At 40.3% G+C, this 25969-nt stretch overlaps 2 protein-coding genes across 3 annotated transcripts in view; both read left to right on the forward strand.

The window, feature by feature from the left end:
* Window positions 1-17854, forward strand: part of LOC142848579 (uncharacterized) — a 37683-nt gene extending 19829 nt beyond the window's left edge. Inside the window, exons 2-4 of the mRNA XM_075970791.1 lie at window positions 1304-1544; window positions 1632-2344; window positions 17721-17854. Coding sequence (XP_075826906.1) covers window positions 1304-1544; window positions 1632-2344; window positions 17721-17745 — 979 coding nt within the window. The 3' untranslated portion in view covers window positions 17746-17854. The remainder of the gene's footprint in view (window positions 1-1303; window positions 1545-1631; window positions 2345-17720) is intronic.
* The window catches only part of Smad4 (SMAD family member 4), a 44890-nt gene continuing 36644 nt past the window's right edge, over window positions 17724-25969 (forward strand). For both annotated transcript variants that reach the window (XM_075968332.1, XM_075968334.1), the window contains exons 1-3: window positions 17724-18096; window positions 19831-20005; window positions 20800-20829. In XM_075968332.1, coding sequence (XP_075824447.1) covers window positions 17848-18096; window positions 19831-20005; window positions 20800-20829 — 454 coding nt within the window. In that variant the 5' untranslated portion in view covers window positions 17724-17847. The remainder of the gene's footprint in view (window positions 18097-19830; window positions 20006-20799; window positions 20830-25969) is intronic.

The raw sequence follows: 25969 nt of genomic DNA on the forward strand, positions 1-25969 counted from the left end.
AACTGTTTGGCCTGATAGGACAGAAAATTGGGTAGGTGGAGTAGACAGACAGAATGCTGGGAGAAAGAAGCCGAGTCAGGCAGTCGCCATGATTCTCCCACTCCAGACAGACACAGGTTAAGATCTTCCCTTGTAAGCCACCTCGTGGGCTACACAGATTATTAGAAATGGGTTAGATCAATATGTAAGAGCTAGCCAATAAGAGGCTGGAACTAATGGGCCAGGCAGTGTTTAAAAGAATACAGTTTCCGTGTAATTATTTCGGGGCATAAGCTAGTCATGCGGGCGGCCCGGTGCCAGGGATGCAGCCCTGCTGCTCATAATACAACATCCTCCCAACTTCATCTCCTCCTCTTTTTATAACCCACCAAGTCCAGTCACTGTTGTACCCTTCAATTTTGATGACAACAAAGTATTGGATTTTCAAAGGAATTTAATATAGAATTATTTAAGCAATGCATTTTCTCATCAGATACCAATTTTTGGATCCCTGTGGATAAAAAATCCCAAGTACCTTTGGCTTGCCCTGGGGGTTTTACATATTGGGCCACCTTAATAGTGGGAGAGAATTTTGACTTTCTTTTGTAAGGTATGAGGACAGTCTTGAAACACTGCCCTCAGCTGCCTTTTGGAGGTGAAGAAACAGCACACACACGGTAATTAGAAGGGTCTGGAAATGAATTCTCTGCATAGTCTTGAAAAGCCTTCCTACACCTCAGGAGTAGACCAGTTTCAGCTGAAAACCTCAGGGCTTTCTTGTTGAAGAGGTTTAGACCAGGCTGGGATGGTCAGACGTGGAAAAACATGTGTAAAGTTTCACCCAGAAAAGCTTAAGAAATGACTTAACTGGTCTAATAGCTTGTCTTAAAGGAATCCTGATGGAAGCATTTTCAGGTTGGTGAAAAATTTAAAAAGACACCAATAATTTATGTTTTCTGGGACGTCTAAATTAATTATTTTAGAGATAGGGTCTCACTCTTTAGTTCTTGGCCTGAAATTAGCTATGTAGACCTAGCAGGCTGGCGATCCCCCTGCCTCTGCCTCCCAAGTGATAGGATTACATGCGTGTTCTATGAATCAAACCCAGGGAGCATGTGGTAGGCCTGTGTTCTAATCAGTGAGTACAAAAGTCATAAAATTAGAAAAGAAAATAATTACGAAGTTAAAATCAAGAGTGGGTCTTTTGCCACCAAATGACTACCCTTTGTTTTGACTTTTGTAGCGTGGTGCTGCGAAGGAAACAGCCTTTGTACATAGACATCAAATCTTGAATTTTCCCTTTAGGTTGCCCTGGATGTTTTAGATATTCAGCCATCCGGCCACCTAGGGAATGGGAGAAAATTCTGACTTTGCTTTGTAAGGTGTTAAGTTTGAAACTGAGCTATACGTCCCAGCTTGCACAATCTACCCAGCAGGTGTACAGTAGGTCTGGAAGGTCGCTTCCAACTCGAAATTCCAACTGCTCACATTTGGCAACACGGGCCAAGGCCCCTGATCGTGATTCCTTGACTGCGCGCCACCAAGTTGAGCTCGATTCCCGGTCGGTGGGAAGAAAGGGACAGACACTCCACACCTCCCCCCACCCCCCCCCGCCCCCTCCAAAGTGAACTGCTACAAACACCTGCAGTTAGCGCTGCCGTGCCCACCAAGGTCTTCAAAGTCCCAACCCGACCCGGCAGCCCTGCCCATTGCACATCCTGAGCTGTCCCGCGCTGCTTGCGTACTCTTTAAACTGTCCCCGCGAAACTGCAACTCGCCGCCACCGCCGCCGCTCTGCTCTGCGCCCTCAGCCTGGGCCGGCCCTGCCGGGACTAGGGCTGCGAGCAGCCGGCTGCTGCCCGCGGGCGCCTGCGCACTGGGACCCTCCCGGATCTGGGCGGGAGGCGGGGGCAGCCAGGAGAAAGGAGCGCTGCGGGGGGGAAAAGGGCCAAACCCTGAAATTACCCGGATGTGGTCCCCGCGCGCGCATGCTCAGTGTCCTTCCGACAAGTTGGCAGCAACAACACGGCCCTGGTCGTCGTCGCCGCTGCGGTAACGGAGCGGCTCGGGTGGCGGAGCCCGTGCGTGCGCCCGCCCGCCCGCCCGCCTTCCGTCCGTCGGTCCGGCCGTCCTCGGGAGGCCCTTCCCGCGTCGCGCTCGGCTCCGCGGCCGTCCCTCGGGGGGCGGGAACGCGTGACGGGAGCCGGCGGCCCGCGAGCGAGGCCCCCCGCGGCGGGGCGGCTCCGGAGCTCCAGCGGCCCGGCCCGCGCGGTCCGCGGCGCGCGCGGCGGGGGAGAGGGGCCGCCTGGGCCCGGACGCCGCGGGCGGGACCTGGGAAGCGACGGCTTGGCGGTGCGGAGCCCAGGTAAACGCGCGGGTTGTCCCCTGGCCCGGGCCCCAGGGCGGGCTCCCGCGGGCCCGGCGAGGCTCGGGTGGGTCGCCCCCCGCGTGCCCCAGCTCCGCGTGCTCGCCCGTGGGTCCCGGGGCCCCAACTCCACTCGCGGTGAGGCGCGCCGTCCCGGGAAGTCGAGCGCCGTTCGCGCCACCGCTCTTTGTTGTTCGGGAGGAGTTTGGCCGCGGCCCGGGCCGTGGCGTCGGGCAGCTCGGGAGTGCGTTGTGTCCGGGGTGCCCCGGGTCCGTCCGTCCTCGTGCTCCCCCCCCCCCCAGCAGCAAGTGTTTGTTTTTTTCTCTTTGTCCCCACTTTCTCTTCCTGGTTGTGTCCTTTCAGTTTACGTTTGTAGCTTTGATTTGTTTACTTTTTGGGTATTGTGGGTGATGGCGGCTTGCGGGAAACATTCTTAGCGCCTAACTGCACCACCTCCCTCCCCTAATAAAACGTGTCTTCTAATAAAAGGCGTAGTTTATTTTATTGTTAGGGCTACATGCACAGAGCGTGAAATTAGTGGAGGGTGGAGGGCGTTGGCTTCAGCACCCCAAACTGCTGTTATGATTTCTCAAGCCAGATTTTTCAAAGACATGGGCGTGTTTAGTTAACTTGAAAGGTTCCTTTGCGAGGAGGGAGGCTGTTGATTGATAGCTCCTCCCAACTGCCCCCAAGAAAGCTGGAGTAAACTTTAAAATTTTTAAAGTTGATTTTTTTCTAGGTAATTCATTTTTAAATTACTTTTTAAGGTGCCATAAGGTTTTGATAATTTAAGGTGGGATTGTCACTTCCTTAGAAATAAAGTAGCAAGATAAAAGAAGAGTTATAGAAAACGCCCTGAATTCATGTTCTTCAGGCTTGTAATCTCGGGTAATTTTTTTTAACCATCTTTGACTTCTGTCGGATTTAGCATCCTTTTCCTCAAAGTAGCATCTTGATTATTTGAACGTTTTAAGAATTAGGGTCAGGATTTTATGCTGAAAGGCAAAACCGTGTGGAATCGTACTTGAAAGTACGGAAATGTATAAATTCCACAAAGTAGTTAGATTTTAAGCACTGCATTTGAATTTTTTTTTATAGGTCTCCTGATTGACCTTGTCTTTAGGACCTGAAGTATTTGCAGTTGGAACATAGCTTAGGATGTTCTAAAGTAACTTTGCTCTAGTGTTGGGGGCTCTTGTCTCTATTGGAAAGACTTGATAGGATTGGTACATGCTATTTCGAGGTGTAAGTGGTTGGTATACTAATTTTAAGAATATAATTTCTCCCTAACGCTTCATCCATGATACTGTCATGAGTGTGTATGGCTTCATACTCTTCTCACCATCCTTTCGCGGTCTCTCAAGTGCTGGAATACAGGACTGGGACAAGGTGCCCCCAGGCTCAGGCTTCTGTTTTCTTTGGTGAACTCCTTAGAAACGTGCACAGAGGCAGACTAATACCCACGGCTCCAAGTGGCTTCAGATCTTGATGGGATGAATTTCGTAGGCTTAAATTGCTGGAATTTAAATGAAACCTTTCTGAAGAGAATTAACAGAGTTGACTGCAGTAATATGAGTGACTTTGCTTTGCTTTCAAGACGTATTACATGTACTTTTGTTTGTTTGTTTGAAAAGTAATTAATAGTTTTGATTAAATGCTTCTGTTGTAAATCTTAAGTTGGGGGGAGAATTAAAATTGTGTTTGCAGAGTTAATGAAAATTTGCGCTAAGCAAGTCAGTGAAAGTAATATGGGATTATGTTATGTTTTATATGGACCTGCACTTTCCTGAGGGCTTTGCCCTTGAAACAGTTCTGCTTATACTGGGTTAGGATCTTGTTTTTTTCTAAAGTCACTGTTTTGTTTATGCTGTATGCTAGTTTGAAGTATTTCTGTTGGTGAATTTTGTATCTGAATTCCCCTTTGTTTACACCCCCCCCCACAGAGAGAGAGAGAGAGAGAGAGAGAGAGAGAGAGAGAGAGAGAGAGAGAGAGAGAGAGAATTAAGAAGTATTAAACTAATTTATGCAGCCCTGTCACACCCCAGCTCAATTAGAACCTATTTTTCTTCCTGATTGAGCCAGAGTTATAGTAAGACATTCACTATTCTAATTGAGCTGTTCTTGACTGGGGCCACTACTAGGGCAATCAGCTCCGCAGGGTTAATTGCATATTTGGGCTTGTTGAAAATTTTGCCTCTTTTGGGGAGAACATACATTCTTTTTCTGGTGTTAAAATATTAACTTATTTCAGTTCTGTTTTGTCCCCATGTAGTTAATGCCAAGGTTTTTGGTTTTCTTTTCATTTCTCATTCTTCCAGAGTGGATAGCTCTTTAAATATCTTGTAATAACTTTTTCAGTGCTTCATTGTATGGTTGTATATATACCTCCCAACCTCCACTGTGTTTTGTTCAAGCCATGAGGATGAGTGACTCAGGTGAACCCTTAATCATGTATAAAACTAAACTGACTAAATGGCTTCATTGTTTTTTGTGCTAAATGAAAGTTAAGGGTCTTAGACTAGAATGTCAGTATAGCTTTCTCAAATTATTTAGATTTTTTTGTTTTGTTTTTGTCCATTAGTTAAATGAAGATTCACTTGTTTAAGATGAGACTTCAGATAACTGATAAATATGTATAGATACCATGCATATGAGCTACTTTGGTTATGATGCTGTGGGCATCTTAATATCCTCAGCTTATGCTAGTGAGTCATTTAGAATTGTTGGAGTTTTTCCCTTTTATTTTAAATTGTGTAGTTTTGGTAATGGAAATTTTGGCTGAATACCAGCTTCTCAGAAACGAGGTATTTTAGATTGTGTCACCTTGACACTGTTACATGGTGTAATTGGCATCGAGGAAGATTTATTTTCGATGTGGAAGTGAATGAGGACTAGGATGGATAAGGACTAGGTGGTACTCACTTCTGTAAAACTGGAATGGTAGGTGATCAGATGCTTGGTTGTAATAATTGATAAAGTCCATAGGTCAAACATTTACTAGAGATGATTGTATTTGAAGCTGATTCTAAATCTCTTTCAATACAATTCATACCTTAAATAGGATTTTCTTTTCCCAGTTTGGAAAACTTATTGCTCTAGGCCTCCGCTGTTGGGGTAGAGCTTAGGCCTCATGAGTGCAGGCAAGTGTCTTGCCTCTGCACTGTGCCCTCCTAGCTCTTTTCACTGCTTTTTTAATCTCAAGGGTTGGGACAGTGATTTTCAGTCTTATTTGAACATTGAGATTTCTTGGAGAGCTTTACGAAACATTGATGCCTGATTAATAACCACAAAAGTTTTGATTGGTTTGTGCTGGACTGTGTAACCAGCTCAGGAAAATATAGTAGTTGAACCTTAGGGACCTTTTAACCTGTTTCATTGTTGATTTTAACTTCCCCTCTCATTTTTGTTTGTTTTGGGGATAGGGTCTCACTACATGGCTGACTTTGAACTTTGGTTGACTCCCCCCCTCAGCTTACTGAGCGGTGTGATTACAGCCTGTGATCCCATACTCAGTTCTGCTTTATGTTCTTTGTAGTGCAGTGATACATTCATACAGAAGGTCCATTGCACATTTAATTTAATGGGTCTTTTGAAGGTATTGCCATGTTTGTTTTGCTCTTAAATCTCTGCCTTCCTCTTCTTCCCAACCCCCTTCTTTCTGTCCCCCCCTGTTTTTTTTCAGTTTATTTGTATTTAATGACAAGTTTTAGGAAGCTACATTTCTTATGATCATTAAATTGGTCTCTAAATTAGCATCTAAACACCCAATGAAATTTTATTTCTTTTTAAAATATTTATTTTTATTAATTATAAAATATATTTCTATGTATGGGTGTTTTACCTACTTCTATGCCAGCACCACTTGCATTCCTGGTGTCTGTGGAGGCCAAGAAGAGGGCACTAGATCTTCCAAAATTGGAGTTACAGATAGTGGTAAGCCACTATATTGGTGCTGGGAATTTAATCTAGGTCCTCTGGAAGAACAACCAGTGCTTTTAACTGCTGAGCCACATCTCCAGCCCCCTTAATAATTTTTAACTAGACATATGTGTGTGCCTCTCTGTAGGTAACTAAAACCACGGGCCCAGAGTGGGTGCTGAGAACCGAACCCCATATGTCTAGAAGAAACAGTACGTTCTCTTGACCGGGTAACCATTTCTTCAGCCCTGGAATTTAGTCATCCTCAGGGGTGAGTGTGCTTGGAATCGTCACAGTATTCTAACCATGACTTCTCTGGGCCTAAAGAGGAAAGTTGCATTGATTAAACCTGTACAGTTGGGGGTTTAATTTTTGCATTGTGAGAAAGTTGCTCAACTAGCCCAACTAGTTGGCAGTTCTATAGAGAGATCATTTGGGCACACATGTTCTCTTTTTCCTATTTTTCCCTGTGCTGGTGATTGAATTTAGGGCCTCACGTTTGGTTAATTAGACCAGTGCTGTGCCACTGAGCTCCTCCGCAGCCCCTCTACTTATGTACTCCTGAGATCGCTCCAGAGCTGGGCTATAGAGTTAGCTGCATCTCTTGTCTTTGGAAGAACTGTTTATAAAAATAAAACTGTTTTGTTCTCTAACTGTAGCACGTGCGTGCGCACATGCACACACACACACACACACACACACACACACACACACACACATTCAATTCAGAATGGGAATAGGATGAAGGAGGCATGGGAGTAACTATAGGGGAAAAAGCCCTGTTTTGGTTATTTATACTGCCTAATATTTCTGTATTTGTTTATACCTTTTGACCATCAGTACTTTGGAGTGTTTTATTTAGAACCTATCAAATCCTAATTTACATGTTTTGAATGGAGTTCTTATGATTAAACAGAAAGGATTACTGATAAGTAATTGCTCTCCTAATATGATTTCTATACATATGGATGAATCTATATAGTTTGGGCTTTCTCAGATTAAATGTATGTATATACATGTGCTTGTGCTTGCATATTTGTGTGCATGTGTGTGTTTTCAGACAAGGTCTTGCCACGTAGCCTTCAATTTCAGGACATCTTCCCTCAGCCTCGTAGATTACACATTTGTGCCCTACACCTGGCTTCAAAATATATTCATAAATTTGGAACTGAATTAAGGGTATTTATTAGTTGTAATTGGCTGACTAGTTAACTCTAGAGAAGGTAATATGGTGGACAGTCATTGTATCAGTTGAATCATTTGGGGGAAAGATTGACAAAGTGTAATGAGCTGAGAGAAGCGAGGAATTGTTAGGACACTAAATGCATCTAATGTTATAGACCTTGTTAAGAGCAGTTGAAGACTGGCATGGTGGCAGTCTTTAATCTCAACATTTGAGAGGCAGAGGCAGGAGGATAGCTCTGAATTTCAGGCCAGCCAAGGTTGCATAGTGAAATCCTTTTTCAAACAAACAAAGAAACAAACAGAAAAACCCCCAAAAAACAATAAACGTAGTTGAAAGAATAATTTTATGGATGTAGGTATTGAAATGATGCTGATAATTCTATTAAAAAAACCCACTTTGTTATTAGACTTTTCAATTAGGTGTATTCATGGTGCTTTAATTCATTTTCTGTATTTTTGGTAATCTGTAAATTAGACCAGTGCTTTGTGGCATTGAGAGCATTTCAGACTTGTACTTTTAAAGGTTAGCCATCGCATACTGGAGCTACTTTGAGCTCCCGTGGAATTCCAATACAATCCTCTTCCCAGTGGCCAGGTATTAAAATTCAACTTCCTTTCTAACCTTTTGAAACAGTGGTTCCCAAAATGTGCTCTATGGACTTCTGGGAAGTCCCACAGTCCTTTTATTAAAGAGGTCATGAGCTCAAAATAATTTCCATAATAGGGGGAGAGATTATTTGTTCTCTCCCTATGTCCAGTTGTGCTGTGGTGCAGACTGGTGGCTCCTTGGCATGTATTAATTAAGACAGTGTCTTTGTGCTTTTCACATCCAGATATATGTTCAGCATTTGAAAGAAAACTCCAGTTTCACTTAAGAATGCCCTTTGTGAGGGTTTAAGTAAACAGTTTTTTGTTTGTTTTGTTTTTTTTCTTCAGTTTTTTCAAGACAGGGTTTCTCTGAAGCTTTGGAGCCTGTCCTGGGACAAGCTCTGTAGACCAGGCTGGCCTCAAACTCAAAGAAATCAACCTGCCTCTGCCTTCCGAGTGCTGGGATTAAAGGCGTGTGCCACCACTGCCCGCCCAGTGTTAGCTTTTAAATAGTCTTTATTTTGTGTGATTAAATGCGAAGTGTGTGCGAAGCATTTTTGCATGTTCAAGTGAACTGCTCGTGTCTAGGAAGACCACTTCGTGACTGAGCTGCTTTTGAAATGTGGTGTCATTTTTTTCACTTCGCAGAATGCCTGTAGCTACACTCCTGTCATTTAGACCCAGGTATTTGGTGAAAATGAGTGAAATGAACCCGGCACTTAAAGGAAAGTAACTTATTTGTCAGTGATAAAAAGTCAAATCTTTCACATGAAAGAAGTTAAGGTTTTGGAAAACCAGAGTCAGTCGGCATGAATTTGCTAGTTTCCCAGTACGTGTTTCTGGTGTGATTGTTGGTGATTTTCAAGGAATGAATGTGTTTTTTAAAAATACATTTGTTCTACATGAACATGGTGTTATGCCTGTAATCTTAGCATGTGGGAGACGGAGGCAGGAAGATAACTGCTTTTCAGCATTTGGAAAATATGAATAACTCACCAAACATGTTTTTTCCTAAATGATCAATTCTTAATGTTATAAAAATTTTCCAGAGAAAGATGTAGATAGATTTGTGTTTGTGTGCACGCGTGCACGCTCATGTGCAGGTGCTCCTGTGTATTGTATGTTCGTGTGTGTGTGTGTGTGTACGTTCAGGTGCTCCTGTGTATTGTATGTTCGTGTGTGTGTGTGTGTGTGTGCACGTGCAGGTCCTCTTGTGTATTGTATGTAGGTAGACTCATGGGGAAGTAGATGATTGTCTTGGCTGCTGCTTATTAAGAGTGGTGCACTTTATTTTTTGTTTTCTTGAGTTTGTTTTGTTTTTGTATCAGCTCCAGAGATCTGTTTTTACTTCCCAACATTGAGATTAGAAGCTTAGCTACCATGCCTAGTTTTTTGTTGTTGTTTGTTTTTTGTTTTTTTGGGGGGGGTTGTATGGGTTTGGGGCTCAGACGCATATCCTCATGCTTGTTAGTGACTGAACTACCTCCCTAACCCCAACCCAGTGGATTTTTATGCAACAAACCTAGAATTTAGATTCTACTTAGTAACCTGCACTAATCTCCATTTGTTGCGTTTTGGCATTGAAAAAAAGATGAATACCCATTATTATCTGAGAAGACTATTAAAATATTCTTTCCAACTGTACAGATTTCTGTGTCACATTTCCTTCCTGTACTTTCAAATGTCCAGCAGATTGAATGCTAAAGTAGGAGAGTCCAGCTGTCTTGTGCTAATCCAGACAGTAAAGAAACTTGCACAGATGTAGAATAGTGTCACTCTTACTACTAACTTTTGTGTTGTTTCTAGAAAAGGTTTTTTTTTTTTATAAAAGTTATTTAGGTTAGGCCTGTTGAAAGTGAATTAAAATTTACTTAAAGTTTTACTTGTAATATGATAAATATTGATATAACCCATATTTAAAAATTAGTTTCAGAAAATAGTCAAATATATAAATAAAGGGAGTCAGAAAACAGTTTGACAGGTACAGTTTTAAAGTAGCTAGTTCTGTATTTTTACTAGATTACCAATGGGATATATTATTCATATGTTTGGGCTTATCTGAGATGGTAACTCATGTAATTTTTTTTTCAGTTCTTATGTTTTCAGGAACATATAACAGTCAATATTCGGGTACTTCATTGACTTGACCCGAGATTGCTGGTTTCAGAATCTCAACCAGTGTTGTCAACATTGCCTTTTAGGTTTGATTTCCTGTTCTTTTCTGTTAAATTCTCAGCTTAATTATTTTCAGCTTAGGTCCAGCATAAAAGGAACTCCCCTTTCTATTTTTTAGAGATGGATTTCAGGTTTGTGACTTGTCTCCAGCTTGCCAGAGTTAGGATTTGGGGCATGTGCTACAATACCTGGCTTATGTGGTCCTGGGGATGAAGCCAGGGCATCTTGCTAGGCAGGCAGTCTATCGATGAAGCTCATCCCTAGTCTTCACAAGGACTCAGTTTCTTTTGTAATATCCTCTCCCCATTGTCTATCAGAAGTTAAGCCACTGGCTAGGGTTCTTTTCATCTCTTGGGTGATAGTGTGGCCAGGGTTTGGTTCTATGTACTCTGGTTGGGAATTGTCTTGCCTGCCTAAATAAGATTTTTTTCCTGGAAAACCAGACTTGTTGCAAAAGGAGAATATATGCTGGCAGATGAAGTAGATGCCGGCCATAGTATTTATTGATCCTTTTCAAACTGTATTTAAACAGGTTCTTTCTGTGTAGCCCAGGTTGGTTGTGACTGCAGTGCTTTTGCCTTCAACTCCTGAGGGGTAGGATTATAGGTGTGGACCACCATGTTGAACTACAACTTTAACTTTTTTAAATTTTTATTTAATTTTGGAGATAAGAGCTTATTTTGTAGCCCAGACTGGCTTTGAATTTATGGCAATCCTTCTTCCTCAATCTCCCAAATGCTGAGATTACATATATGTATGATTCATTATGCCTAGTTTTAAAGCATGCTAGTTTTAAACTAAGGTTATTTAATACTGGTTCATGAAAAGCATTTGAGTAAGCAGAAGCACATGTCCCTATTGTCTCTCATAGTTCACCCTAGAAGTTACTATACAAATGCTTTTTGTTGCATTGGTTGCATTCGTAATACTTTATGCTTTTGGATGTTCTCTAGCTACCCTCAGAGGTATCGCAACCGTCAGTGTAACATCTGGACTGCCACTTGTTGCAGGGAGATAAGCCTGAACGATTGTTTTACTTGATTGTGACGCTTATGTTAGAATTTTTTCCTAGTCTCAACTCACTAAGCCAGCACCCTTCCTCTGAAAAAAACCAAACCTCTTGATCTTTTTAAAAAAAATACTTTCATACTAAGTATTAGTTTTATAATCACTTACCAAAACACATAACTTCTAGAAAATTATATGCTTGGTATATGTAATACAGTTCTCTTTGTTCCTTCTTGCCTCTCCTCCCAAACCTGGTGCTGATTCTTCCATGGACCTGCATACACAGTCTCTTTTTTACAGTCTGTTGCTACCGTTCCTCCTCTTTGCTAATATAAGCCTACTCTAGACAAAATATTTGATTTATTTCTTTGCCCTATTCCTGTGTTCCCCCATTCCCAGTTAGCCTTGCAATTCCATTTTGATATGTGTAGACTGCACTGTTTTACCAAGTATTCTGATGATGGATCACCTGGCATGTGGTAGAATTAGCTTCCTTGTCCTTTTTTGTTATCCCCCTCCTTGAAATTTGTGATAGCCTAGGGTTCTCAGCTCAGACACTTGTCATTTTGGATTGGGTAGTTTTGCTCTTTTTGCCTTCACTGGGGACCAAGGAAAATTACTCCCAACTAATACTCACCAGACCTGACCCTGCTTGGCTTCTGCTATCAGATATCAGGCACATTTAGGATGGTATGATCAGAAGCCAAACATTTCTGTAGACATTGCCAAACATCCCTTATAAGTCTAATTCCCTGTTGGAAACCACGGGTATGGCCATGTGATAAGCCTGAACAATTGTTTAGCCAATCAAAGGCAAGGATAAGTAATAACCTTTAAAAGACAATGTGTGAGCTGTCCTCTCTTTTCTCCTCCTTCTCAACATGGGAAGATAGTTCTTCTGTCAGTCTCTAAAGTAGCTGAGCAATGGATAGTGCCAGATGATCTGTGATGAATGAAGAACTTAAACAAAATCAATCTTTAACTGTAGGTATTTGGAGAGTTGGTTATAAATGTGACACAGCCCATTCTAACTTGATTTACACATTATGTCAAGATAGGACCTTTCTGTGTTGTTCCATTCACTTTTATACCTCTTTGTAGTTCTTAATAGTTTGGTAATATGTTTGGGTTTTCTAGATGTGTTATGCATATACATGCTTTAGAAATTGCCTTCATACAACATAGATACATATTTCACCACTACCTCAAACTGTAGATTCCAGCCCTGAGGAGGCAGAGACAGGCGAGTCTCTTGAGTTCAAGGCCAACCTGGTCTGCAGAATGATTTCCAGGACAGCTAAAAGAAATTTGTCTTAAAAACCAAAGTGAAACCAAAACAAAACAAAAAGACAAAAAAAAAAAAATAGCCTTAAAAATATTTTCTGAGTTGAAATCTTGCTGTGTTGCCCAGGTCAGGTTTTTTAAACTTTTTGTATTACTGATATTTTTATTTGACTTATGTATAAGCATATAAAAAATAGGTATGCAGGTAAGACATTTCCTGATAATAAGTATAATAATATCTAAAAATTCTTTGCTGTAGATAAAATTTCTCATTTATTGAAGATCAAAGTAAATTAGCACTAATAGGATGAATGTATTTGTGATTTTTACGTAAAGAATTAAATCTTTGCTGCATATTTGATGCTGCCTGGCATAGCACATCTTCAGTGTTTTCCATAATTGGTCAGGGTTTTCATTTTGTCATCATCAGTGCTGAGAACCCTGCTTCTTATGCATACACAGTACATGTACATCCCATACATATGCAGTACATCCCATGCATACACACTACATGAACATCCCATGCATACACAGTACTAGGTGGAAGAAGTATGTTTAGGGCCATTTCAAAATTGTTGGAAATTTAGTCCTAATTCCAAACCCAAATTCATTAAGCAAGTAAAAGAAAATGAAATTCAGGTCAGCTACTCAAATGACAGTTCTTAAAATCAGACATTCTAAAATAACATAATCCAAAGTTACACTAACTTGATGCATGCTGAAGAATGCTGGTAGGAAAATATTAAATTTTGTCCTCTGTATTAAACCTTTTATAGCAAGAGACTGCAATAAGAACACTGTACTTTATAACACAGTAATCTGGAATCGCTGCAGTGAAGTCACTTTGAGTGTGGGGAAACGATGCACCACCAGAAACACCTTGGGTTTATTACTTATTTTTTGTGAGTTCAGAAACCTTTTACTACTGTTGCTTGTTTTTGTGACCTCCACCTTTAATTACAGGACCTCCCTCCCCCAGATAGCTTCATAATTTACAGTTGAGGAACTATGGGCAGGTGGTTTTCTGTCTTAGCTGGGGCCACTCATGGTGTGTACTGCTCCAGCCAGCCAGTGTCCGCAGTTCTTGTTATAGACTTTTGTGAGAGGTCCTTGCAGGTGGGGTTTAAGGGACAGCATCTTGAACAGGCAGTGAAGAGTTATCTTAGCATCTCTCACATAGGAAAACATAATTAGTATTTAGTCCATTTCTAGCAATTAAATTTTTCTTAATTGAAGCTTTTTTTCTTTGGAGCTTTATTTGTCCACCATTTGAGAAAAACCAGTGTTACCAACTGTGCCAACATAATGCTTGTCTTAAGTCTTGACATGCAACCATCATGTTTATGAGGCTGCAGAAAGTACAAGCATCTTAACTCCTTTTTAAAAAATTGGGTTCCAGAGTTTAACCCATGATAAAAGTATTCTGCTGAGTTACATTCTGGGCCCTTAACTTCTATATTTGTATTTTCTCATTGGTGTGCCATACATCAAAATGCAGATTTTACTATGTGAGTCTTTTCCTCCTTTATCTAAAGTTAGGATAGTTGAATATTTCAAAATGTATAGATTATATTTTTAATTTCAAGATATCAAAGGAGGTGTCCTAGGTTGTTAGAGATACAGAGTTTTGGTCTGAGCGTACTTTCTCATACATAACCTGTTAGACTGCAAGCATAGCTGTGCTGCCTTGGTCAATATGGCTCCTACTTTGCTTTCCTATACATTGTTGCATTTTATTACTTGGTTAGTCTGTAGGGTGGGCAGGACAGATACTGCCCATTGTATAGATGGGACCATTTTAAGAGGTTATTTATGTTGCTAGAACCTTATTTGGAACATACAGTTTTTATTTAAATCATGTCAGTATTTTCTCACGTCTATCACATTTCCATAATCCAAAGCCATATACTATAGGAATACATTTATATATCCCTGCTGATAATTATTTTCTTGTAAGAAACTTCTAAATTAAGAACCTTATGATCCAAGAAATACAACAAAATCCAAGATATGAGAAGGCTGCTTTTAAGAAAACAAAGTTATTACTGTATTCAAAGAAACTTATGATTAAGACAGCCTTTGCAATACTGTCAGACCCCAAGCAGCCTAAGTTTAATAAAGGATGACCTTTAATATTGACACCATGGAGAAATAGCTGTAAATAAATTATACATTGGTGCAATTTTCACTAATTGTGAAAACAAAAAAGCTTATTTGCAAGCTAAATGTGTCTTAAGACAGATCCACAGAATAAAAATCGTCTCGCTGGTCCATAGATACTTGGTATATGTCAGTGTCTTAGTTACTTTTTACTGCTGTGACAAAGCACCATGACCAAAGCCTCTTAGAAAAGAAAGCATTTAATTGGGGGCTTGTCTGCAGTTCCAGGTGAGTCCATGACCATCACGGTGAGAAGTATGCAGGCAGACAAAGCACTCATAATAGCCGAGAATGTACTCGTTCAGACAATAGCCATAAGGTGGTGGTGGTGGGGAGTTGTGGCGCAAACATGAGAACATAAAGTGGAAACTTCATGGCCCATCCCCAGTGACACACCTCCTCCAACAAGGTTATCAAACAGTTCTACCATTGGGGAACCAAGTATACACACATAAGAGTCTGTCTGGTTGGGTCGTTCTTATTCAAACCACCACACTCAGGAACTGTATGGTGTTGGGAATTTCTAAGGTGAAACTTTTTTTTTCTTGAACTTCTAAATTTATATGTTATTTTTTGAACTCCTAGAATTGAGAGACATATAGTGAAATTACTGTAATTTAATATGTAAAGTATAATAAAGGTATACCTTAAATTTGAGAGAGAGAGGAACCAAGTAATTCTTTGGAATCGAGAGGCAAGGTGGCAACATAGTAAGGGGAAGAAACTCTTCAGGGTAATTCAAACATTTAGGGTATAATTTGAAAGGAAGCCTAGGGCTTAATTATTAAGTGGCTAAAATGGTGGTAAATGTTTTAGGTCAAGGAAATACTATGAATTAAGCATGTGAAACTCAGGATTGCACCTTTTGGGCAGTATGTGGGGCTTAACCTGTTCTAGGATTGGTGAGGATGACTAGTTCAGTCTCAGTCTACAGGTGCCTCAGTCAGTGTCTTATTGCTGCCATGAGACATTATGACCATGACAATTCTTAGAAAGAACATTCAGTTGGAGCTGGCTTACCGGTTCAGAGGGTTAGTCCATTATCACCGTAGCAGGTACATGGTGGCCCTCATAGAGCTGAAGCGGTAGCTGAGAGCTACAGACAGAGAGACTGTATAACATGGACTTTTGAAACCTCAAAGTCCACCTCCAGTGACACACTTCTCCATTGAGATTATACCTCCTAATTCACTCCGTGGATGAAGCATTCAAATATGTGAGTCTATGGGGGCATATTCATGAGACCTCTACCGCAGATCTTGTAATACAAGAATAAACTGTGGCAGTGAGCTATATCAGGTCAGATGGAGGGTTCCCCTTCCTCCAGTCTGAAGATTGACTCTTGCATGTTTACATGCTAAGCAGGCACTGTATTACCCAGCTATATCCTAGCCTTAAGAAAGAGGGGTGTATGTGGGGGGTGTGTGTCATTGAATTTTATGATCTTCTTGTCTCAGTCTCCCAAGTAGCTGGGTTTGCAGGTGTTCACTGCTATGCCTAGCCAAGATTTATGCTTCCTGTTTTGTTTTCCTTTTCTTTTTTGACCATACAGTAGTTTCTTTTACGTTTCCCTTTTTCTTTTCTCCATTAATAAATCACCATTACTTAAAAATAAGACTTTGCACACTGAGTACATGGCCATTTTTCATTTTTAAGTTCACAGTCTAGTAGCAAGTGCCACTTCTGGGAGCAAATAATAGTTTTCCAGTTCAGGTGGGTGTGAGCTGTCCTTTTTACTTAACCTCCTGCATGCCTTTGAACTGTAGTGGCTTACCTCTGTCATTGCCTTCTTACATTTCCTATGGTGTGTATTATTAGGAGAAAATGCAGACAAATGTATAATGTGTTTGGGATAATATCCTTTAAAAACAAATGTCTTGGGATTCAGACAGTAGGTACGCCATACTGAATGCTGTATGCAGCATACTTCGTATTGCCTTGTCTCCTTTGAGTTCTCCTTTTAGTTCCAGATTCAGAGTGTAACTCTTTGTCCAACTTCTTAGTTTAACTGGAATCCTCCTCCAGTCTCTGATTCCATCCACCCATGTGCAAATGCTCTTTATTTGGAAAGTGTACCTTCAGTGACTATTTATTAGCGAGTATGATCTCAGCACTTGGGAGGCTGATGTAGGGGTATTGCTGTGGGTTCCAGGCCAGCCTGGGTTGCAGACTAAAACCTTGTTTCCAAAACAAACCTGCCAAGTGGTGGTGGCACATGCCTTTAATCTCAGCACTTGGGAGGCAGAGGCAAGCAGATTTCTGTGAGGTTGAGGCCATCCTATCTATAAGAGCTAGTTCCAGGACAGCCAGGGCTATTACACAGAGAAACCCTCTCTCAGAAAACAGCAACAAAACAAGAACAAACCGTTCCCTATCTTTTTATTTATTTGTATTTATACATATGGATAAGTGATGACTATTAATACCCATGAAAATTTGCTTCTTTATGTGAGGACATAAATTGAAAGACATTTAAGAAATGACTCCAGAGAGTGGTTCTCAATCTGTGGGTCACAACCCCCTTTGGATTGAGTGACCCTTTCACAGGGGTTGTACATCAGATAGCCTGCATATCAGATATTTATATTACAATTCACAATAGTAGCAAAATTACAATTATGAAGTAGCAGTAAAAATAATTTTATGATTGAGATCACCACAACACAAGGAATTCTATTAAAGGGTCGCAGCACTGGGAAGGTTGAGAACCACTGCTTTAGAGGAAGTGATTATATGGATTCTAAAAAGGCTCAAAATTGCAGCACTGGCATAGAAAATAGAAAGGGAGCAGAAATAACTAAGTAAAGATTTGGGGTAATGTTACGTTTGGTAAAACTTGTCTTAGTGTGTCTTTGCATTAATGAGAGGGCCTGATTTTTTTTTTAATGATTTTGGAATATCAAAACTAGCTACATTTTATAATTAAGCTGTTTTACACTTTAAACATTTTTTAGAACTATGAGTGTTGAGTCCCTTGACTTAAGTGGAACAGTTCTTTCCCCCAAGTAATTATATCTACCTTGTGAAATGTATTCTTTCCCCACTCTCTCTCATTCAGATCACCCTGCTCACCAGATGTCTGACAGCTCTTCTTGCAACATTGGCTATTGGTTTTCACTGCCTTCACAAGATCAGAATTACTCCAGAAATTGGAGAGTTTGATTTAAAAGAAAAAACTTAAACAAATGGACAATATGTCTATAACTAATACACCAACAAGTAATGATGCCTGCCTGAGCATTGTACATAGTTTGATGTGTCATAGACAAGGTGGAGAAAGCGAAACGTTTGCAAAAAGAGCAATTGAAAGTTTGGTAAAGAAGCTGAAAGAGAAAAAAGATGAACTGGATTCCTTAATAACAGCTATAACTACAAATGGAGCTCATCCTAGCAAGTGTGTCACCATACAGAGAACACTGGATGGACGGCTTCAGGTTGGTCTGCAGAGCTTTCTGTCTTCTGTGCTAGCAGAGTAATTGATGTTTTTAAATTTCCTCTTAAGCTCTTACAAATTTAATGTGAGCTTTATCTCTTTGTATATTTATTTATTTGTATATTATTATTTGTATGTTATGTATTTATAGATTTCTTTTTGTTACTTGTGTGTGTGTGTGTTTGCACATGTGTATGTACAGGTACAGGAAGAGGGCAGAATAGAGCATCGGGTATTCTTAATGCTGGGCCATCTCTTGTTCTATAGCTCTGTCTCTTGGCAGACTGTGCATCTGTTGCCAGTGTGTGTGATGAGAGTATATTCTTATTCAAAGTAATTCAGTGAAGAAAATTTGAAAAATAAATGAGAAGCCCTGTATTTCGAGAACTACCTTTAGCTCTTCAGTACCCATCATTACAGTTCACACTCTCCCTATCTGCTAACCTCTTCTGGTATTGTAGATGGTCAAACTGATGTGTTGGAATCCTGAAATCTCGGTATGTTATATTTTCCATGGTGTGAAACATTCACTGGTCACATTTTTTTCATTTAAAGCAATCTCATTTGTATGAATAAGTATAGAAAAAAAGTGATGTTAGATTTTTAAAATTTTATTTCTGCATTTTAGGCATAGTTTATGACAAATTCATATTTTTGCATTTTAAAAACCCGAGTGCAAGTCTTGAAATTGAACACTATTTCAAATTCTCTCCATGATCCTGACTAGGTCATTTATTTGTTGTAGCTTGGCCTAACCTGGAACTTGAGGGTTTTTTATCCCCACCTCAGCTTCTGAGAGCTGAGATTGCAGATATGTGCTCCTTTGCTCTTGCTATTTTGAGCTTTGGATTCTCAGGAAGGAATGGTTACAATCTGACATTGGCAATGGAGGTGGGATGGGGAGTGGGACTCTCAAACCAGTTTCCCCTACTGTAAGTAAGCTCCAGCCTATCTCTTTTGTGACCTTCAAAGGTGTGAGGTTTCTTTTATCTTGATAAATAAGCATGTAGGCAGGTAGCACCTTGCATCCTCTAATTCAGTTCAGTTCTGACCCCGTCTACTTGGAGATGCCAATCATAATCGTCTGCTTGTTTTACCTGTGCTTCTCTCCGTTGTCCATAAAGGGTTCCCACAGTCCCACCCATGGTTCAGTTAATTTAGTCAAGCATCTCCCGTGGCTGAGGGAACCTTGTTTATCATTATGAAGGGTATTGCATAGGCCCCAGATTGAGAGCTGCATAGGCACGGTAAACCGCCATGCCCTCTGAAGGTAGACCAACCTCCAGGACCTCCACATGCTCAGCCACCCAAAGTGTCTAAAGCCCGTTCAGGTTTTAGTCATTGATTGTGATCAACTCTACATACATAATAGCCCCTTTCCCTTCCACGGGGGTTGGGCCTAAAGTTCCAGCTTCTCTATTCTGCCTCTCTCTTCTGTGATCAGCCCCCATCCTTATGGAACTTGTGAGCTGTAGCCTTCAGTCAGCTCATACCTCAAAAAAAAAAAAAGATTTTTTTTTAAGCACATGGATACATTCAGAAGGATATCATTTTTAGAAGCCTAAGATTTTAATTTTATGAAAGAAAATATGAGCAAAACCATGTGTATGTTTTACAGTATTACAGATGCTGACTTTGTAGAGTTTGAAGATTAAATAGAAACATTTTTTTAAATCCCTTGTGTAATATATAATACAAAACTGATACTTAAATAAATGATGGTTTCTTTTCCCAGGTGGCTGGTCGGAAAGGATTTCCTCATGTGATCTATGCCCGTCTATGGAGGTGGCCTGATCTACACAAGAATGAATTAAAACATGTTAAATATTGTCAGTATGCATTTGACTTAAAATGTGATAGTGTCTGTGTGAACCCCTATCACTATGAACGTGTTGTGTCACCTGGAATTGGTAAGTTGACTGTCTTTGCAGAACCTTCATAGATCTATAAAGGGAAAAGATCCTAGCAGTATTTTAATTTTCCTAGTTTAAAGCTTGTATTTGAGGACTACTTAAGACTTCAAATAAAGTTCAAGAATCAGAATTAAAATTTTATTTTAGACAAGGTCTCATCCCAGGCTGGCCAAGAGCTGGCTATGTAGTCAAGGATAATTCTTGATCTCCTGCTTCAACCTCTTGAGTAGTGGAATTAGAGGTATGCACCACTATGCTTGGCTTAAGATTCAGATAATTTAAATGAAATGTAAATACTTAAATTTGTGGTTTTGATTTCTAGAATTGAGTATATAAAATTGATACTCTGGGGCTGGAAAGATGGTTCAGAGGTTAAGAGCATTGCCTGCTCTTCCAAAGGTCCTGAGTTCAATTCCCGGCAACCACATGTGGCTCACAACCATCTGTAATGAGGTCTGGTGCCCTCTTCTGGCCTGCAGGCATACACACTGACAGAATATTGTATACATAACAAATAAATAAATAAATATTTAAAAAAAATAAAATTGATACTCTGCCTACTTTTTACATTGTTGTTGAAGATGGGAAACATAAATTTAAATTTATAAATTTATATATTAGCTTATATATATATAACTATATATATGTATAAAATTTAGAATCTGCTCTACTTTTAAATTGAAATGGCTCATGAAGTTTGGTAATCTCTGGCTTACATTTATGTTCTATATGTAATGGAAGATATGTTCATAGTAATGATTTATGTTTCATTCTTTTTCCCCTAAAATAAGATCTCTCAGGATTAACACTGCAGAGTAATGGTAAGTAACTGGTTTCCTGTAACTTTTTCTATTTTCTTGTATCATGTCTTATTTTTTGTTCAAACAAGTGGTTTGAGTTGGAGCTAGTAACACCAACAAGAAAAAAGTTGCTGCTCTGAACATGTAGATTTTGTAGGGAGGTATATATTAACATTTAAAATTTGGCTTACTAAATTTTTTTATTTTATGCATCTGAGTGTTTTGCCTGCATGTATTTTTATCTACCGTGTGTGTGTGTGTGTGTGTGTGTGTGTGTGTGTGTGTGTGTGTGTGTGTGTGTGTATCTGATGTCTGTGAGACCAGAAGGGATATCAAATCTCCTGAAATTAGAGTTACAAGTAGTTGTGAGCTACTTCTGTGGGTGCTGGGAATTGAACCTGGGTCATCTAAGTGCTCTTAGCGGCTGAACCATCTCTGAAGCCCTGTAATACTAGATTTAAATTGGCTTTGGCTCTCTGAGTTTGAACTGCCACTCATGAGTTAAAATTCCTTAGGTGTGATAGATGAATACACCAGGACATGAGTCTAATTAATGGTCAGTTTGAACAGATTTTTAATTGTTAAAGGAATAGTTCTTTGTAAGAAAAACACGTGTAAATGGGTATCAGTGACCATAATGTGTGGTAATTTGGAATTGTGTGTACCATATCTTACAAGATATCTATTTTAGTTTTTCTTCATTTCACCCTAATTTACTTTCATGAATGAAAATACTGATGATGTTTTTGAATTATGCATATTAATATTTTGAAAATATATTTCAGTGAAACCAAAGGTTAAAATGTTTTGAGGTGTGAAAATCCTCTTGTTTTTAATTTTGGGGTGAAATGGACTTCTCTAAATCTTTAGTTCTAATGACTTAGAACCTATTAAACTAAAATCTCTGAAAAAATCTATACTTTGTGGAGATGCTCTGGTACAGAACCATTGTTATCTTAAAGCAGCGAATGCTTGTTCTGCTGGTGTTTCATTCTTTAGACTCCCAGAGGTGGGCCAGAAACACCACATGACTTTACATTGTCAAATGTGCCTGGTAATAAAGGGCTATTGTGGCTTACTGGTTCCTGAAAACTGCTTGGCAGTGGCGGGAGTTGTGGTCGTCTAGGAATGGTAGCTCTAGAGCTGCTGAAGCTCTGCCTCTGCCAGCACAGGAGATGTTGTAAACAAGCACCCCGCAGTTGTCACCCTTCTCCATCCATAGTTTTTCCCATAGTTTTTGCGATCTAATGGATTTACTCAGTGGAAATTAGGGTTTAGGAAACTGTAGTGATAATTTTAGAATTTCAATATGGATTAGTTGTGAGGTTCCACATCCGGGTTGTGGGAGTTAATATTCTTCAGGGACACTAAGGGCATTGTCAGCCTTGTGGATCCCCCTAGTGGTAGTTTTGTAGACCATCTTGCCCGGCTTATTTGCTTGGAAAACAAGATTTCATTTTTGAATTGGGCAGAACAATAATAGTAGAGCAGGTAATGAAAAGTTGAGAAAAACAGAACCCTTCCTTCACTTGTCAGTTGGGATCTTGTGGTTGTCCAGCACAACTCATCTCTGTCATGGAGCTCTGTGACCACACCGACCCATGTATTCATTGTTTAAATATTTGGTGAGTTTATTATTGCCTGGTACTGTGCTAAGCTTTAGGAATATTAAGAAAAACGTGGTGTGTTTCTTCCAGTTAGAGTTCAGAGTCTTGGAGGGAAGAGAAAGTTAGCAGAGAGTGGCTTGTAGAGGGTCAATGGGCAGTGGCAGAGTGCCCAGTGGCTTAAGCTTAGACCTTTTCACCTATGGAGAATTCACTATTTACCTCTCATACAAACCTTTATTTATGATTATATTTATAATTATAAACTACATTTATAATTCTCTAAAAACCCAAGCAGCTGGGCACACCTATAGGACTTTGAGTTAATTGGCTCATTTGCGGTGGGAAAATCTACCTTAAATCCGTATCATTTGAGGTTGGAAGAGTCACCCTAACCCTGGGCCACAGATTTGTAAAAAACATGGAATAAGGAAGATTTTGCTTTGTTTGTCCTCGCTCTCACTGGAAGTTTTTTCCTTCACTAGTATTACAGCCACTCAGGATTTCAGTCATGTGTACTGAAGACCAGTTAACTCACTGAGCCTTACGGCTGAGCACCTACTAGATTCTTGGATTTTCCTTTGGAAGACAGCCATTGTTGGACTTCTTGACCACAGCCTGTAAGCTACTCTACTAAAGCCACACGCATGCACGCACGCACACACACACACACTTCCTTCTTTTTCCAGTCATTCTGTTAGTTCTTTTTCTCTAGAGAACTCTGACTCATAACAGTTCATGAGCCTAGGGAAACAGAATTGCTTCATGGAAAGGACAAAACTTTGTTCTTACTGGAATGTATATTTGTTCTGGTTATGGATTTCTGTTTCTAGCCTGTAATGATTCTGCCAACACTACCATCCATGGACTTAAAGAATGTCTTGTCTACCATCATGTTATTCCATACACTGTTGCTTCTGACCAAGGAGCTCACTTCTCTAAGTGTGACAGTGGGCCTGTGGTCATGGAATCCACTTGTCTTGCCTTGTTTCCCACCATCCTGAATTAGCTGGCCTGATAGAAGGATGGATCAGTCTTTTGAGACATGGTTACATGCCAGTTAGGTGGCGGTAGCCTAGAGGACTGGGGCAGGGTTCTCTAGAAATTAGCATATCTTTTGAATTAGCATCAAATATGTGATGTATTTTTCCCATAGCCAGGATTCATGGGTCCAGGTCTTAAGGGGATGGGAAAGGGAATAGTTCTTCTCGCTGTTACCCCTAGTGATCCACTAGGAAAAGTTTTGCTTCCTGTCCTGTTCTGCTGACTTAGAAATTTTGGACCCAGAGTGGGGAGTGCTCCTGCCAGGAGATAAAACAAACATTCTATTGAACTGTAAGCTCAGACTTCCTCCTAGTCACTTTTGCGTTCTCATGTCCTTAAACCTACTGTCTAAAAAAAAGAATAACATTGTTAGGATGGGTGACTGATCCAGACTACCAAAGGGAACTGGATTGCTTCTCCACAATGGAGGTAAGCAGGATAATGTGGGAAGTGCAGGAGATCCTTTAGGGGGTCTCTTGCTGTTACCATGCTGATGTTACCATGTTCTGTGATTAAAAGCAATGGGAAATTTTAACAACCTACTCACAGGCAGAATGACAAAGGGCATAGACCCTTCAGGAATGAAGGTATGGATCACTTCCCCAGGAAAAGAGCCAAGACTTGTTGAGGTGCTTGCTGAAGGTAGAGGAAGTACAGAATGGGTGGTAGAGGAAGGTAGTTAAAAATAGCAGCTAAGGCCACGTGACCAGTAGTAGAAATGAAGTTTATAATTGACATCAGTGTTTCTGTCTTATTTTGTTAAGAATGTTTGTACAGATATTTGTGTTTTCTCTTATTTCTTTACCCTATAGTGTATCCTGTAATAGAGGATGATTGCATTCTCCTCAGCTGAGATAATATTTCAGTGCTTAATCATATTAGAGATACTACAAGAATGTCCTTCAAAAAATTGTCACCTTTCCTAAAATCTATAATGTATTTGGTTGTAAGTGGGATAGTATATCATGTTGGGCAAAATTATGACCTGCTTATTGTTTTTATTTGGAAATTAGGCATAATGTAAGAAGATGTGATTGTGTGTTAGGTTGACAAGGGGTAGGCTCTTCTTGAAAATGGTCTCCTGTCACCTGATGAGGACATGGGGCTTCCTGTTCAGCCTCTGTAGCCTCTGCAGCCTCTGCATAACTAGGAATAGGAAAAAGCAGGACTATTGAAACCCATAGCTCCATGCTGTTCTTATGCACTCAAAATAAGTCCTGGAGGTGGACGTTTATGTTTTTGGAAATGTATCTCTGCAGCACCTAGTGTTGATGTTGCGGGTCCTGTGATGACTTTTATATGCTCACATTTAACAAGCAGCTGGGCAACATTAGACACAAGTTGATTAATCCTTCCTGTCATGGTTTTGATATTTTGGATGAAGCACCCCTTGTCTGGAAGTTGGCTCTTAAGTTCAGCTAACTCAATGGTTAACATATGAAGACAGCGGTTCTACTTACTGATATCTTACCACAAGAACTGCACCATTGCTTCAAGTGAGCCATACTTGTGGGAGATTGAGGAGACTCGTTGGTGACCACGTCAGACTGGGTGACTGAGTGTGTACTCCTAGACTGACTTGGTTATCATGAGAGACTCCTGAGGTGTGTAATCTGAGGTGCATTGTCTCAGGTTAGTCTGGCTGCAATGTCGTCTCCAAGGGAATTGAGGATAAGGTTAAACATGGGAGCCTGTGAAGATGTTCTGAGTGATGTACACCAAGGCACCTTGGTTCTTAATGTTTTTTCTTGATGAGTTGTTATATTCAGAAGAAATCCCAAGATGAGGTTCCAAAAGGACACTCTAGGTGTCTTGTTTTTTTTTTTCTTCTGGCAGTTAAAGAGTTAAAAGACAGGAAAGATCAAGTGCAGTAGATGGCAGTGGAGAAATCTCAATTCCACAGACATCAGCAGACAGAATCGGCAGGTGTAGAAAGGTGTTTATTGGGAGTGAGGAAACACGAACGCTGTAGGCAGATGGAGAAAAAGATCCATTGCAAAGTAGGTGGTGACTTGAGAAGCTGAAAAATCCACGTTCCAAACTTCTGTTTAGGGAAGTTTAGTCGACGTGTGAAGGTAAGGAAACCTTGGGAGGCGTAGCTATTTAAAGGACACAGCAGTTGACTCTTGTGATGTCACGGTCAACCATGCAGCTGTCAAGTTCACAGCTGCTCCCTTTTGTATTAGTAATGCCAACAGGTTAAAGGATCTCAGTCACTTCAGCAACAAAAAAATTGAATAGAGATGCCATTAATTAGATGGCCCATTAAGTTAAATAAATAATTAAATCAATATTGCCAGGATTTTTTTTTAAAGAATCTTTTTTTAAAATAAATCTTTATTTAAATCTATTTATTATGTACAGTCTTCTGCCTGCATGTATGCTTGGATGCCAGAAGAGGGCACCAGATCTCATTACAGATGGTTGTGAGCCACCATGTGGTTGTTGGGAATTGATCTCAGGACCCCTGGAAGAACAGCCAAAGCTCTTAACCTTTGAGCCATCTCTCCAGC

The sequence above is a fragment of the Microtus pennsylvanicus genome, chromosome 4, assembly GCF_037038515.1.
Source record: "Microtus pennsylvanicus isolate mMicPen1 chromosome 4, mMicPen1.hap1, whole genome shotgun sequence".
In the NCBI taxonomy this organism is placed as follows: Eukaryota; Metazoa; Chordata; class Mammalia; order Rodentia; family Cricetidae; genus Microtus; species Microtus pennsylvanicus.